This window comes from Ascaphus truei, chromosome 5 (genome assembly GCF_040206685.1).
Source record: "Ascaphus truei isolate aAscTru1 chromosome 5, aAscTru1.hap1, whole genome shotgun sequence".
NCBI lineage: Eukaryota > Metazoa > Chordata > Amphibia > Anura > Ascaphidae > Ascaphus > Ascaphus truei.
Window position 1 is genome coordinate 171,830,738 of NC_134487.1, and position 13,656 is coordinate 171,844,393.

Below are 13,656 nucleotides of genomic sequence, written 5' to 3' on the forward strand. Positions count from 1 at the left end.
GAACACTGAAAGGTCTGGGGGTTAAAGAACTTTAAAAAAAAAAAAAAAAAAGAAGGTTTTTTTTTTCTCTCTCTCCAAACAAGATGGAAGACGTGGTGAGTGCGCTGGTACGCAATGTCGCTGTCCAGAAAGACGCGAATGAAGCCCAGCAACAGGCGAGTGAAACCCAGCGACAGCTGTTAATAGCCCAGCAAGAGACTAATGCAAACCAGCAAGAGACAAACCGCCTGCTGAGAGAGGAGCAAAAGCGGTTCGCTCAGGGCTTACAGCAGGAACTCGAGATCCTGAGGGGGACTATCAGTAACCTTCCACTGGCAGAGGCAGCCCCAGTTCCGAAAATGACCAGGGCAAGCCACTACCTTCAGAAGATGGGACCCTCGGATGATGTGGAAGCCTATCTTCTCACGTTTGAACGCACGGCACAGAGAGAGGGATGGCCAGAAGCTGAGTGGGCTGGTCTAATCGCACCCTTCCTAAGCGGCGAACCCCAGAAGGCTTACTTTGATCTAGAGCCAGCCGAAGCTAACGTCTATGCAAAATTGAAGTTCGAGATCCTCGCCCGCCTCGGCGTAACCACGGCTGTTCGTGCCCAAAGGTTTCACGCATGGTCCTTCACGATGGATAAAGCCACCCGAAGCCAGATGTATGACCTCATCCACCTCGCCCGGAAGTGGCTACAACCCGAGATCAACTCAGCAAGCCACATCGTGGAACGGTTGGTCATGGACCAGTTCTTGAGGAAACTTCCCTCTGCCTTACGCCGTTGGGTCAGTCGGAGTGACCCCCACAATGCGGATGAGCTTGTGGCCCTTGTAGAAAGGTACAGTGCAGCAGAAGAGCACCCGCAACCCACAGTCGTGGAGCAACCCCACTATCCGAGGTTCCAGGACTCTTCCAGAGACGGTAAAAGGGTACCGGGGTTAAGGGGCGCTGAAGAGCGGCGACCACCTTCACGCCGCTCCAGCAACAGTGGTTCGCACACTAAGGGCAATAGCCAACATGGGGAGCCGGGAAAAGGCTCTAAGTGGGACACAGACTATGTACCTAAATGTGTAAATTGTCATGAGAGGGGCCACACAGCAAAAATCTGCCCACTAAATGATGAGCCCATGCAATGCAACAGCGTGGAACCTTATTCGCTGTTGTCCCAATGTATGGGCCCTAGCCCAGAGGACCCCTTGAATAACCATCTGTGGGCATTTGTAAAGGTTAATGGTAAGAGGGTTCGGGCACTTCTTGACTCTGGGAGTATGGTCACACTAGTGTCCGAATACCTATTGCCCATTAAGAAGAAACAGGTAAACAGTTCACAAAGAGTGGCAATTTGTTGTATACATGGGGATAATCATGAATATTCCACTGTTGATGTTTTTTTTGAAACAGAATTTGGTTCTTTAGATTTCAAGGTGGGTGTTGTACCCAAACTGGCACATGATGTGTTAATAGGGACCGACTTTCCCCATTTTCTAAAAATGTGGTCCCCAGCTCAGAATAGCGCCCAGAGTTCAATAGCAGACCATAACGAAGTGTTAGAAGAAACAAATCCTTTCCCTTTTTCAGAAATGGAGGTTGACGAGGGCCCAAATAAGAAGGGGGAAAAGGAGGAGTGCTGTGAAATTCCCTTCCCCATCACTACTTTGGTAGGGAATACCCCAAATCAAGATGTTGATCAGGCACTTACCACCCCAGTACAGGATAAGACCCTCGCTGACCTAGAGGTCAGTCCTGGGAGTTTTAAGAAGGCCCAGTGGGAGGACCCCACATTAGCGGTAGCAAGGGGAAATATACGGGACCAGAATAGTACTCATGGCCAACCAGATAGGTCACTTGCTTACCCCTACTTCGAGGTAGAGAATGACCTAGTATATCGGGTTGATAAAAGAAAATCAGTTACAACTAAACAATTGTTGGTACCACGGACATTCCGTAACGTAGTATTACACCTCGCACATAGTCATCCATTGGGGGGACACCTAGGGGTGGAAAAGACAAAAGAAAAGGTTCTCCGAAGCTTTTATTGGCCTGGGGTTCTGGCAGAAATTACAAACTATTGTTCCTCATGCCCAGAATGTCAGATCACCGCCCCGTTCAAAGCATACCGCAGCCCATTGGTACCCCTTCCCATAATAGAGGTACCATTTGACCGGATTGCTATGGATCTAGTAGGACCCCTAATAAAGTCTGCTAGGGGACATCAGCATATATTGGTAATATTAGATTATGCTACCCGATATCCGGAGGCAGTTCCCCTACGTAGCACCTCTGCTAAAAACATAGCAAAAGAGTTAGTACTTCTGTTTTCCCGGGTCGGAATTCCTAAAGAGATCTTATCTGACCAGGGAACACCATTTATGTCCCAAGTAACAAAAGAGCTATGTAAACTCCTAAAAATCAAGCATCTCAGAACCTCAGTCTATCATCCACAAACAGATGGTTTAGTGGAAAGGTTCAATAAAACCTTAAAGAGCATGTTACGCCGGGCGGTCGATAAGGATGGGAAAAACTGGGACTGTTTGTTACCATACCTGTTATTTGCCATTAGGGAAGTTCCCCAGTCATCCACAGGCTTCTCCCCGTTTGAACTATTGTATGGCCGACATCCAAGGGGCTTACTGGATATAGCCAAAGAAACTTGGGAACACGAGGTTACCCCTTACAGAAGTGTAATAGAGCATGTTGCCCAAATGCAGGACCGCATTGCTGCAGTCCTACCCATAGTGAGGGAACACATGGAGAAAGCTCAAGAAGCACAAAGGAATACGTATAATAAGGGTGCTAGGGTCAGAATTTTTTTTCCAGGTGATAGGGTACTAGTTCTGGTTCCCACCGTGGAGAGTAAATTCCTTGCTAAATGGCATGGGCCATATGAGGTCTTGGAAAGAGTGGGAGAAGTAAATTATAGGGTAAGGCAGCCAGGTAGGAGGAAACCTGAGCAAATTTACCATATAAACCTACTCAAGCCCTGGAAAGATAGAGAGGTCTTGTTAACCCTAGTACCCCCTGGTCCGTCAGAGAATCAAGAAACTGACCCAGAGGTTAGCATAGCTGAAACACTGTCCGTGCATCAGAAACGAGAGGTCCAGAGTTTAGTGAGAAGGAACAAAGAAATCTTCTCTACACAGCCAGGTAAAACTAACGTAATTAAACATGACATAGTCTCTGAACCGGGGGTCCGAGTTAACCTTAAACCGTACCGAATCCCAGAGGCCAAGAGAGAGGCTATAAGTTTAGAGGTTAAAAAAATGCTAAAACTAGGCGTAATTGAGGAATCCCAAAGTGGGTGGAACAGCCCTATAGTTTTAGTCCCAAAGCCAGACGGTACAACAAGGTTTTGTAATGACTACCGGAAACTAAACGCGGTGTCAAAATTTGATACTTATCCTATGCCCAGGGTGGATGAACTTGTAGAGAGACTGGGCAAAGCCCGATATCTCACAACCCTAGACCTAACAAAAGGGTACTGGCAGGTTCCCCTCACAGAAAGGGCAAAAGAAAAAACAGCCTTCTCAACCCCAGACGGCCTCTTTCAATATAAGGTGCTGCCTTTTGGCTTACATGGAGCTCCCGCCACATTCCAAAGAATGATGGATAAAATTTTAAAACCACATGTTCGGTACGCTGCCGCCTACCTGGATGATGTGGTAATCCATAGTGAAGATTGGCAGTCCCACCTTCCAAAGGTCCAAGCTGTGCTCGACGCAGTTCGGTCTGCTGGACTAACTGCTAACCCCGCTAAATGCACTATTGGTCTGGAGGAGGCCAAGTATCTGGGGTATTCTATTGGTAGAGGGTTACTCAAACCACAAACACTCAAAGTAGAGGCGATACAAAATTGGCCAAGGCCAGTCACAAAAAAACAAGTAAGGACCTTTTTGGGGTTAATTGGCTACTATAGGAGGTTTATTCCCAATTTTGCAACTAAGGCAACCCCACTAACCGACCTCACAAAAGCAAGAGGACCGCTAATGGTAAAGTGGTCCCCCGAAGCCGAACAGGCCTTTAGAAGCCTGAAAGAAGCTCTCTGTGCCCAACCAGTGTTGGTCACACCTGACTTCTCCAAAGAGTTCGTAGTCCAAACCGACGCATCTGAGGTAGGGCTGGGGGCGGTACTCTCCCAGGAGTCTCAAGGGGAGGAGCACCCCATCCTTTATTTAAGTAGGAAACTAAATCCCCAGGAGAAAAATTACTCCATAGTCGAGAAAGAGTGTCTCGCAATAAAGTGGGCTGTAGAGACACTCAAGTATTATCTGTTGGGGAGAAAGTTCCGATTGGTCACAGATCATGCACCCCTTACCTGGATGTGTCAAAATAGGGAGAAGAACGCTAGGGTGACCAGGTGGTTCCTAAGCCTACAGCCCTTTAAATTTTCTGTGGAACACAGGTCGGGGCACAAACATGGCAATGCCGACAGGTTGTCAAGGATGCACTCCCTAATATCCATGGTCGCTCACCCCTCGAGGTCTGAGCTGGGGGGGAGGATATGTGACAGAAACCAGGGGTTGGTAATAAACTCCATATACAGGGCTCCCAGGATACTGAACAGTTTCTGTCACCTGTCATGCTGATTAGAGTTCAGGTATATAAGACCTGTTTCCTGTTTCCTCTGAGCCCCGCCCAAGAGCCTGGAAGGCTGCTGAACTGCAGAGGGGTGAGAAAGCCTCTTTCCCAAATCGCTTCATTCATTCTGTTAGTTTGTCTAAAGACTGCAAAGGTACTTATTTTGTTGGTGGAAGTGGACAAGCCACTTCCAACTCTGAGTCAGGGACATCTAAGTTTAAGTTATCGCTCAGACGAGCAGCTTTTTGTTTGGCTTTGTTTTCTGTTTAAACTGTGGCAGTCTCAGTGCCTGGGACTGAATAAACCAGGCATAGCCTGTTTAAAGGAACAGTACGTGACGTCTCATCATTTAACCTACCCTAAAAGACCGTGTTCTAACAGTCCCGGACAGACGGCGGAGCCCCGGAGTAAGCCGTTTGTCACAATACACACACACACACACACACACACCCCTCCCCCCCCCGCATTAATATACGCAATGGATCCGAAGCATGTATGTAAAGTGAAAATGTACTTAAAGTGAAGCACTATCTTTTTTCCCACTTATCGATGCATGTACTGTACTGCAATCATTATATACGTGCATAACTGATGTAAATAACGCATTTGTAACCAAAATAAATATAGTAGGCTTTATTGAAAGAAAATCTTTAATGTCAGTTGATTTTTCTTACTATGTATTATGTACTGTAGATTTAATGTACATTTCCTTGTTTTTACAATTCCTGCATGGTGTATTATATAAAGTATATAATATAATAATATTTATTATTATTATACTACACCATGTGGGAATTGAACACCTGATACTTCATATGCGAGTGCAATTCTCGAACTGCTACACCACAGGGTGGTGTGATGAATCTCACTCTTTAAACAAACTTAACATATACTGCACAGTGCAGTCCATCACCTGATGAGAATATACCTTCCAAACAACCATAGGGTTGTTTAAAGAGGATAACCTTCCATCCACACTGTGGTGTAGTTCTTAGAGCAGTGGACTGGTATATGAAGCATCAAGGGTTCAATTCCTGCATGGTGTGGTATAATATCTAAATGTCAAATGACTGAAATTTGAAGGACAAGAATGCTGGAGACCTGGAGATTGACAGGCTAAACCTGTAGCCTGGTCCACAGGGGTGTGGTGCAATTGGAAATATGTATGTACGTAAAGTGAGTGTACACGCTACATATGCTTCTTTGAAAACGCATCAGGTACCCTTTCCTGTTTTTCATCCACTGCGTGGTGTCACGGTTATACGATCGCATGCAATTTTAGGACAGTTTGCAATAAAAAAATCAGCTTTTAATGTCAGACATTGCTCCTTAGATTTTGTTACTTGTTGAGAACAATCCTATATTAAAATATAAAAAATGTTGCTCCACAATATTTTAAAACTCATGGAGAAGGGGTGGTATGAGCTAAGTAAATGTATACATAAACACAACAAACCCAGGAAAGGGAAAATAATTCCTTTTCCAATTTTGCACTCATTATGGAACCCGTGTATATAACTTGAGTTACTAATGTCCAGTGGTAGACAAATCACCAAATAATCTACTCGCCAAACAAAAAAAATCTACTCGCCTCCTAGTTTCACACGTGTGCTGCTTGGGCCAATAGGAGCTCGCCACGATGTTAAATCCACTCGCCCGGGGCGTGCAAATGTATAGGTTTGTCGAACACTGCTAATGTCTATGTTAAATTGTAACCTTTAGTTATAACCAATAACATCCTACTGCACCTCAACCTGGGCGTGACCTATTACCTTATGGTGAAGTACTGTCATGGAGAGACAAGGAGACATTAATTTATCGTAAGTAAAAAAAGTCCTCTATATATACTCATCATCATTTTCAGCCCTTGTTGATCCACTGCTGAATGAAGGTCTTCCCAATGATCTTTCAGGTACTCCAGTTGCAAGCCCTTCTCCAATTGCTCAAATAATAAGTGTATAAATGTATGTGTGTGTGTGTGTGTGTGTATGTGTATATATATACATACATATACACACACACACTCTCTGATGAGACCCACAAGGTCGAAACAGTCTGTGAGTGGGTTTATTGGCTTAGCATCTCATCCCAAGCTATGTTTAAAAGCTGTGTTTAAAGCAGCATACATTGGCTGAAGGGTTTTCCATGTAATGTGGTCTTGAGACAAAAGGTAGCACCGTGTGCTCATTTGCATGTCATTTCCCAGAATCCCTTGCTGCAGTGTAAGCACTGTATGTTATATATATATATATATATAATCAAAAAATAAATAGATGATACCGTTCTGTGGCTAACGAAATGCTATTTGTGCGAGCTTTCGAGATACACTGATCTCTTCTTCCGGCGATGTTACAATGAATGACTAACACGGTACTGATACATATATACATTTGTATGTATTTGTGTGTATAATTTTAAGATCTTGTTTGCTATAAAGCAGATACAGAGGGGGGTGGGGTACAGAGAGAGTAACCCCGCAAGAACCTATTTGCACTCGCTAATCTCAAATAAATGGTTAGGAAAAATTTAATCCTTGGGTGGAGGCCATACACCATTTAATAATACATATAAAACAATTTATTCAACATCTATGCAAAGACACTTAACGACTAATGGTTAAAAATAGATCAGGGGGTAGGTGGGGACAGAGGGTAACGTATAGGGTATGTGAAAAGGAAACTTATCAAATAGTGGCGCTCTAAATAAATAAATCAAATCTTGCTAAAAATAGTGATAGTAGTGATACTTATATAAACACTTCTAATAAGAAAAAATATAATGTAAAACAGTGATTAAATAATCAAAAGGTGATACTTATACAGACACATATACTGATGCTGCTATAACCCGGTGAGGATTTCTCTGTCTGTCCTCTTGGTAGATACTGGCGATGATTCTCCAGGAAGCGCAAGGATATGTGAAGGTAAAAGAATATATTGATAGTGCAATATTGTATGTGATACTTATGAATAAGGCTGTTCTAATATAAATGTACTCACAAGCGTGAGAGGATTAGGGGCACATAAAGGTATCTTTGGGTAATCTAGATGTCACACAGCGGTCAGGAGTTCAGTTTCAGCCCCCATGTAGACTCCAAAAGACCTTAAATAAGAAGACTGGACATAGTGCAGACTGTATACAAAAGGATTTTAAAAGGTAAGTGGGAAATGTTACACTCACATGGTTTCAAAAGGTTAAAAGCATTTAGACCACACGTAGTGGATCTCAGCAGCCGGATAGGTAGTAGCGATGGTTCCCCTCCTCTGTGGCGTGCGTGTCACGGGTAGCGTTCCACCGGCACCGGAAGTGATGTCGTCTGCTTCCAGGGGTTCCGGCCAATGCTGAAGGTACCTCTCGCAGTGGATTTCAGCAGCCGGATAGGTGATGGCTCTGATTCCCCCCCTCTGTGGCGTGCGTGTCGCGAGTTGCGTTCCGACTGCACCGGAAGTGATGTCATCTACTTCCAGGGGTAACGTATAGGGTGCCTCCTATGTATATGTGTATATATATAGTAATATCACACAGGTATTTGTCTAGCACCAATGGACACGGATACTATACAAGCCTCCCAAATGTCTATATAGGTAGTCTATTGCCTCAACCTGTGCACTGTGACACGTGTGTATATATATATCACTTAGTACATTCTATGGCTGGCAAAGAGGATCGATTCAAACGGATGTCAGTAGCCTGCTGCGTCAACCAGTGTATACAACCCTATCTTAGTGAGGGCTTACAATATGCTCGATCGCACACAGTAACTGTTTTAGTAATGTATCCCACCTGGTTAGTATACCATCTGCTACAGCATGTATACGGGGTACAAATTCAGTACGGTTATGTCCCTTGCAGTAGGCTCAATCACACACAATAACTGTTTAGTAATGTGGGACAGGGAAAACAAACCGACTCCAGCGGGTATAGGCAGCTAGCTGCGTCACCCAGGATATGTAACATACAACCCAGTCTCAGTAATAGCCTATAGTAGGCTCGATCGCCAGATTGTGATCCCGCTGGGGAGAAGGCATACAACCTGGTATTTCCGTCTCTCAGTTACAGCTCCGACCCCGCGCCACCTGATGACGTCATAGTTGCGACATCTAAAAACGAAACCGACGTACGTTTCACGCCACCTGGCGCTTTCTCAAGGTAATGCAGGCCTATAGACTACCTATATAGACATTTGGGAGGCTTGTATAGTATCCGTGTCCATTGGTGCTAGACAAATACCTGTGTGATATTACTATATATATACACATATACATAGGAGGCACCCTATACGTTACCCTCTGTCCCCACCTACCCCCTGATCTATTTTTAACCATTAGTCGTTAAGTGTCTTTGCATAGATGTTGAATAAATTGTTTTATATGTATTATTAAATGGTGTATGGGCTCCACCCAAGGATTACATTTTTCCTAACCATTTATTTGAGATTAGCGAGTGCAAATAGGTTCTTGCGGGGTTACTCTCTCTGTACCCCACCCCCCTCTGTATATGTATCTTCATATCCTGTATGCACCCTATCTTCTACACTATCCCGTATTGGTGGAGAGCGGCATTATATTTTGTTATATATTGCTATAAAGCAGAACAAAACAAAAAAAGTGCGCAAATTATTATTTCTAGTGTTTTAACCCTTCACCACCATTGTGTCAATTTTAAAACTAAATACAACCTCTAATTCGATGGGTGCTCTGCAGCTATGTGGACAGGGGAAAAACCCCTAGGCAACTGTAACACAAAAAGACAAAAGCGCAAACACACATAGTGAAGTTTGTAAAAATATAGGTGTATATTGATTAGGGTATAATATCTGCGTACATCAGATTAGTTGGTAATAGACATTTCATGTACAATACATGAGTTTACCACACGCCGCACTGCCACTTCCAGGCCTCAGATGGTCTCTCTCACAGCATCCAGAACCGTCTGTCACAGCTGTAGCATGGGATCACGTGTCCCGCGGGGTTTTGCGACTGGCGCCCAGCCGGAGTCATCGCGGGCCGCACAGAGATGCATGCGGCCCCCGGGCCGTATGTTGGGCAGGCCTGGTATAAAGAGATGACCGTGTCATGTATGTATATTCTTATTAGTATAGCACATGCAGTAGCACTTCACAGCAGTAATACATATAAAATAACAGAGGTAGTACACAATGGGGAGAAGTGCTTCAAACATAACTATCTTCAAACTAACTGTCTGGACCATTCCTAGGTCTGTCCTGAAGTGTCTGGGAGTCATGTTCCTGCCTGCAGACGGAGGCTCCGAGCCTCTCAGTGCAGCTGTTCTGTCCGCAGTATGTATGAAACCGGCACAAGACTTTGTATCAATCTATCTTTCTGTCACATTCCCCTCTTTCCTAAGGTTTCTATTTGTCCAGTATTGCCATATCTGCTTGCACTGTCCTGCTTCGCTCTATCTGTCTACGTAAGTAACTCTTTGTCCTGTAACTCTCTTCAGTAACTTTCTGTCCTGTCACTTTCTGTCCCATTGTGTCAGTGCCTCTTTCTCTGCTCGTATCTTTCTGTCTCTGATACGGTCTCTCTTTGAAGTGAAACTTCTTAGCTGACGGTAGCGCATTGGAAAATCTCACAGGGTAAAATGGATTGAGTTGTGACTTATTATGAAATGGAAGTAGCATACTGCGCTTGTGCAGAGTGGGACTGTAGAAGGGAGGCACAAGTTCTCAGTAGCTTTCTCTGTGTTGGGCGAACAAAATAGAGATCGGGAGTGTGGACACGCTTCCCCTGCCTTATCATTCGTGCCACAGATTTTAGCCTCTCGCTCTCCTGGACACTGCGAGCGCGAAAGTGGCAGGGTTTGTGCGCATGCGCTGGTAATTCAAGGCTGTGCACATGCACTTAAAATTCAATAATATTGCGCATGCGCAAAAATCTTACCCCTCAGCGCATGCGCAAAAATTCAATTGGTACACATGCGCACTACTCATTACGCCGTAGGACACTGCAGGAATAATAATGTCGCTGGCTGTGGCCAGCTCCCAGAGAGCACAGTACCACTTCCTGTGACCAGCTCCCCGGCTGCCTATCACCAGCTTTCAGGGACAACAATGCCGCTTCCAAATATGCTGGCCAGAGCACCACGACTACAGGGCTAACCTGCAGGTGACAAGTGCTGCTCCCTCATTCTGATCCTGGCCCTACTCACTGCGGGGGAGACAGTGTGCCAACCATCCCGCACACACACACTCTCTGAAACAAATCAATTATAATTTAAAATGAAATACATAAAAAATTGAACAGTGTTCACATATCACACATGACATATATATATATATATATATATATATATATATTTTTTTTTTTTTTTCGGTCCCCCAGTGGGACCTTTCTCAAGGTGGTGAAAGGTCCAACTGGGGGACCGAAACGTCGGTTTATGTGTCTTTTTCAATACAAAAACTTGTGATCAAACTTACCAGAGTGCTGTCTCCTGATCTCGTGCTTCAAACGGTATCGTATGGTTTATTATTGCTTTATGGGACAAGCACCCAATTTTTTCTACTTGCATGTTGAGTGCCGGCTGCTTCTGTGGAATATATATATATATATATGTCATAATTTTTTTCTAAAAAAAAAAAAGGGGTGTGTGACGATCACGCGGGTTAAAAATATATAATTGCATTTTTTTTAAATGAATTTGTACTTTGGTTTTCATCATTTGAATGGAATTAAACCGTTTTGAAAGTGCCAAAACAGAAATAAATGTAACTTCTAACGTGTGCTCGCCACACACACTTTTTTCTTAATCTGCCAATGTTGCTGAAGTTTCCAGCCTATCTGTTTCTGCCGTTACACCTTTGTCTATCTGCTTCTACCTGTCTGCCTCTCTCTGTTCCCACCACCTCTCCTCCTGGCCTCCCCAGTCTCCCCTCTCACACCCCCCTATTCTCTTCCTCTCTCACAGTACATTAGGACGTTCCTGGCTGAGGGTCATTCCCTGCTTATCTTCCTAGAGTCCTCCTCTCCCGGCTCTCGCTGCTTGTCCCCCGTTGGGAATAAGTGGGTCAGGCAGGTGTTCCAAGCACTGCAGTCCGGGGATGTCTCTGACATTCTTATTGTGCCGGTGGGGATTTCCTACGACTCCTCTCCCGACACTCGTAGTGCAAGAGGAGAGGTGAGAAGAACATATTCCTCTGTTTTATTTTATCCTGCATTATTATATTGTACTGAAATGGAATGATACAGTTAGGCTGCAATAATAGTGAGCGCAATGACATGCGCGTCGCAAACAAATTGCAGGACCACTATGAGGCCGCCCATAGTGCGCGCAACCGATGAAGAGCGACTGCGCGGCTGTTTTTTTGAAAAGACAAATTATTTTGTCTTTTTGTGTGACAGCCGCATCACGTGAGTGGTTCAGCCAATGAGGGCGAACCAGCCTCGTGACGTCACAGCCACGCCTCAGATCACAGTGCAGGGATCACTCGAGCAACAGGCGCGCGTGACGCCATGCGCTCCATCGCGTACGCGCACCTACTATAAACACAGTCTTAGTTTGCATACCGTGATGTGTGACATCTGCCTCCCTCACTGACCCCCTTTCTCCAACCTCCGCCCTCAGGAAGCTCCTATCTCTGGTGTGTGGCATTCCCTCCTTTCTGCTCTCCGCCTCGGGACCGGCCATCTGAGCTGTGCACGTGTGGATTTTGCTCAGCCATTTTCACTTCAGGTGTGATGTGCCTTCGCACCCTCTCAGTGGTGCCTCTGGGGAGATGAGAAATACTTTATGCCGATATAGGCCCAGATGAACTGAACTGTGCCAAGCCCAGTAGAGCCCAAGCAATTTTTAACCCATTCATGCTTACACATTCCAGGTCTCCCTGTTACTGAAGGGGGTTAAAGGAATAACGCCCAGTAGCTCTTTATGACCTTGGAAAAGCCACTTTATCGCCCAGTGCTTCGGGCGTTGATAGATTAGACTGTAAGTGCTTCAGGAAAATTGGTCATTGTGCCTGCAACATTCTATGTACAGTGCTGTGCATGCTGTCAGCACTATACAACAAACAAATATTATTATTATTATTACTTGCTGGAACCTCAGTACTTATATCTTTCCTTTGCAGGAATACACAAGCAACTATATATGGAGGCGTCTGGGTCCTACTCTGTCTCTGCGGGAATCTCTGCTCCCCTATATCCTTGGCACGAGGTAATGGGACGGCGTTGGGGTGTGGTAAGGTTTGAAGATGTGGGGGTCACATTGCCTTGTCTCCAGGCACAGACTTTAAGCATCTCTCTAAAGGGTCAGTTCCTCCTATGACCACTGTGTACTAATGGCAGTGACATGTTTAAGGGGTCAGTCCCACTAAGGACCAAAGGGATCTAATAACACTAACAAAATGTACGAACTGCAGTGGTATTTGTAAGGGGTCACATCTTGGTGACATTCCTCTTTTTTACCCAAATCTGACAATTGTAGATCCTTTTTTTAAAAAAAATATTTTAAAGTCCGTTTGTAAACACTGAGCTGAAACTTTTTGATTTCCTCTGGCTGCTCCCTTTTATCTGATGTTAATGTGTATTTAATAGTTTGAGCAGGCAAAGTCCCCTTTCTTTCCCCCTTCCCCTTATCGGTATTGGCTCTCTGATAAATAACGGTAAAGAAAACACTCCCATTTAGAGACCCTGAACAAAATGTTTTTTTTGGAAGCCAGTTATATTGGTACAGTTGCAGCCACCATATCCGACCACGTGCCTTGGAAAATCTGGGGACATCTCCCAGTAAACTGCAACATATCTGTGAGATTTCTGCATCCATACATTTTTTTTTACAAACTGTTGTTCTATTGGTAGGCAACGTGGTATTGCAACATTAAACATGCAACTGCTATCGGTTCGCATCGGTCCTACGTTACTTTACTGTAGCATAGGCTCAGGGAGAAGGTATTTTTACGAAGACTGTGTGTTCTCTCTCCTACCAGGAGCAAGATGCAGAGTGTGGAGGAAGAAGTGGGGGGGGAACCAGGCACAGCAGCTGGCAGGGGTCAGGATGAGCAGAGCCAGGTAGACCGCTTTATCCTGCATTGTTTGGAAGGTAAGAAGGGTGATGTAACTGGGCATTCCTGATATCTGGGGG

At 44.8% G+C, this 13,656-nt stretch overlaps 1 protein-coding gene across 6 annotated transcripts in view; it reads left to right on the forward strand.

Moving 5' to 3' along the window:
• Positions 1-13,656, forward strand: part of LOC142495590 (glycerol-3-phosphate acyltransferase 2, mitochondrial-like) — a 54,456-nt gene that overhangs the window by 27,204 nt on the left and 13,596 nt on the right. For all 6 annotated transcript variants that reach the window (XM_075601271.1, XM_075601266.1, XM_075601268.1 and 3 more), the window contains exons 9-13: positions 9,775-9,856; positions 11,485-11,694; positions 12,142-12,249; positions 12,644-12,729; positions 13,502-13,614. In XM_075601271.1, coding sequence (XP_075457386.1) covers positions 9,775-9,856; positions 11,485-11,694; positions 12,142-12,249; positions 12,644-12,729; positions 13,502-13,614 — 599 coding nt within the window. The remainder of the gene's footprint in view (positions 1-9,774; positions 9,857-11,484; positions 11,695-12,141; positions 12,250-12,643; positions 12,730-13,501; positions 13,615-13,656) is intronic.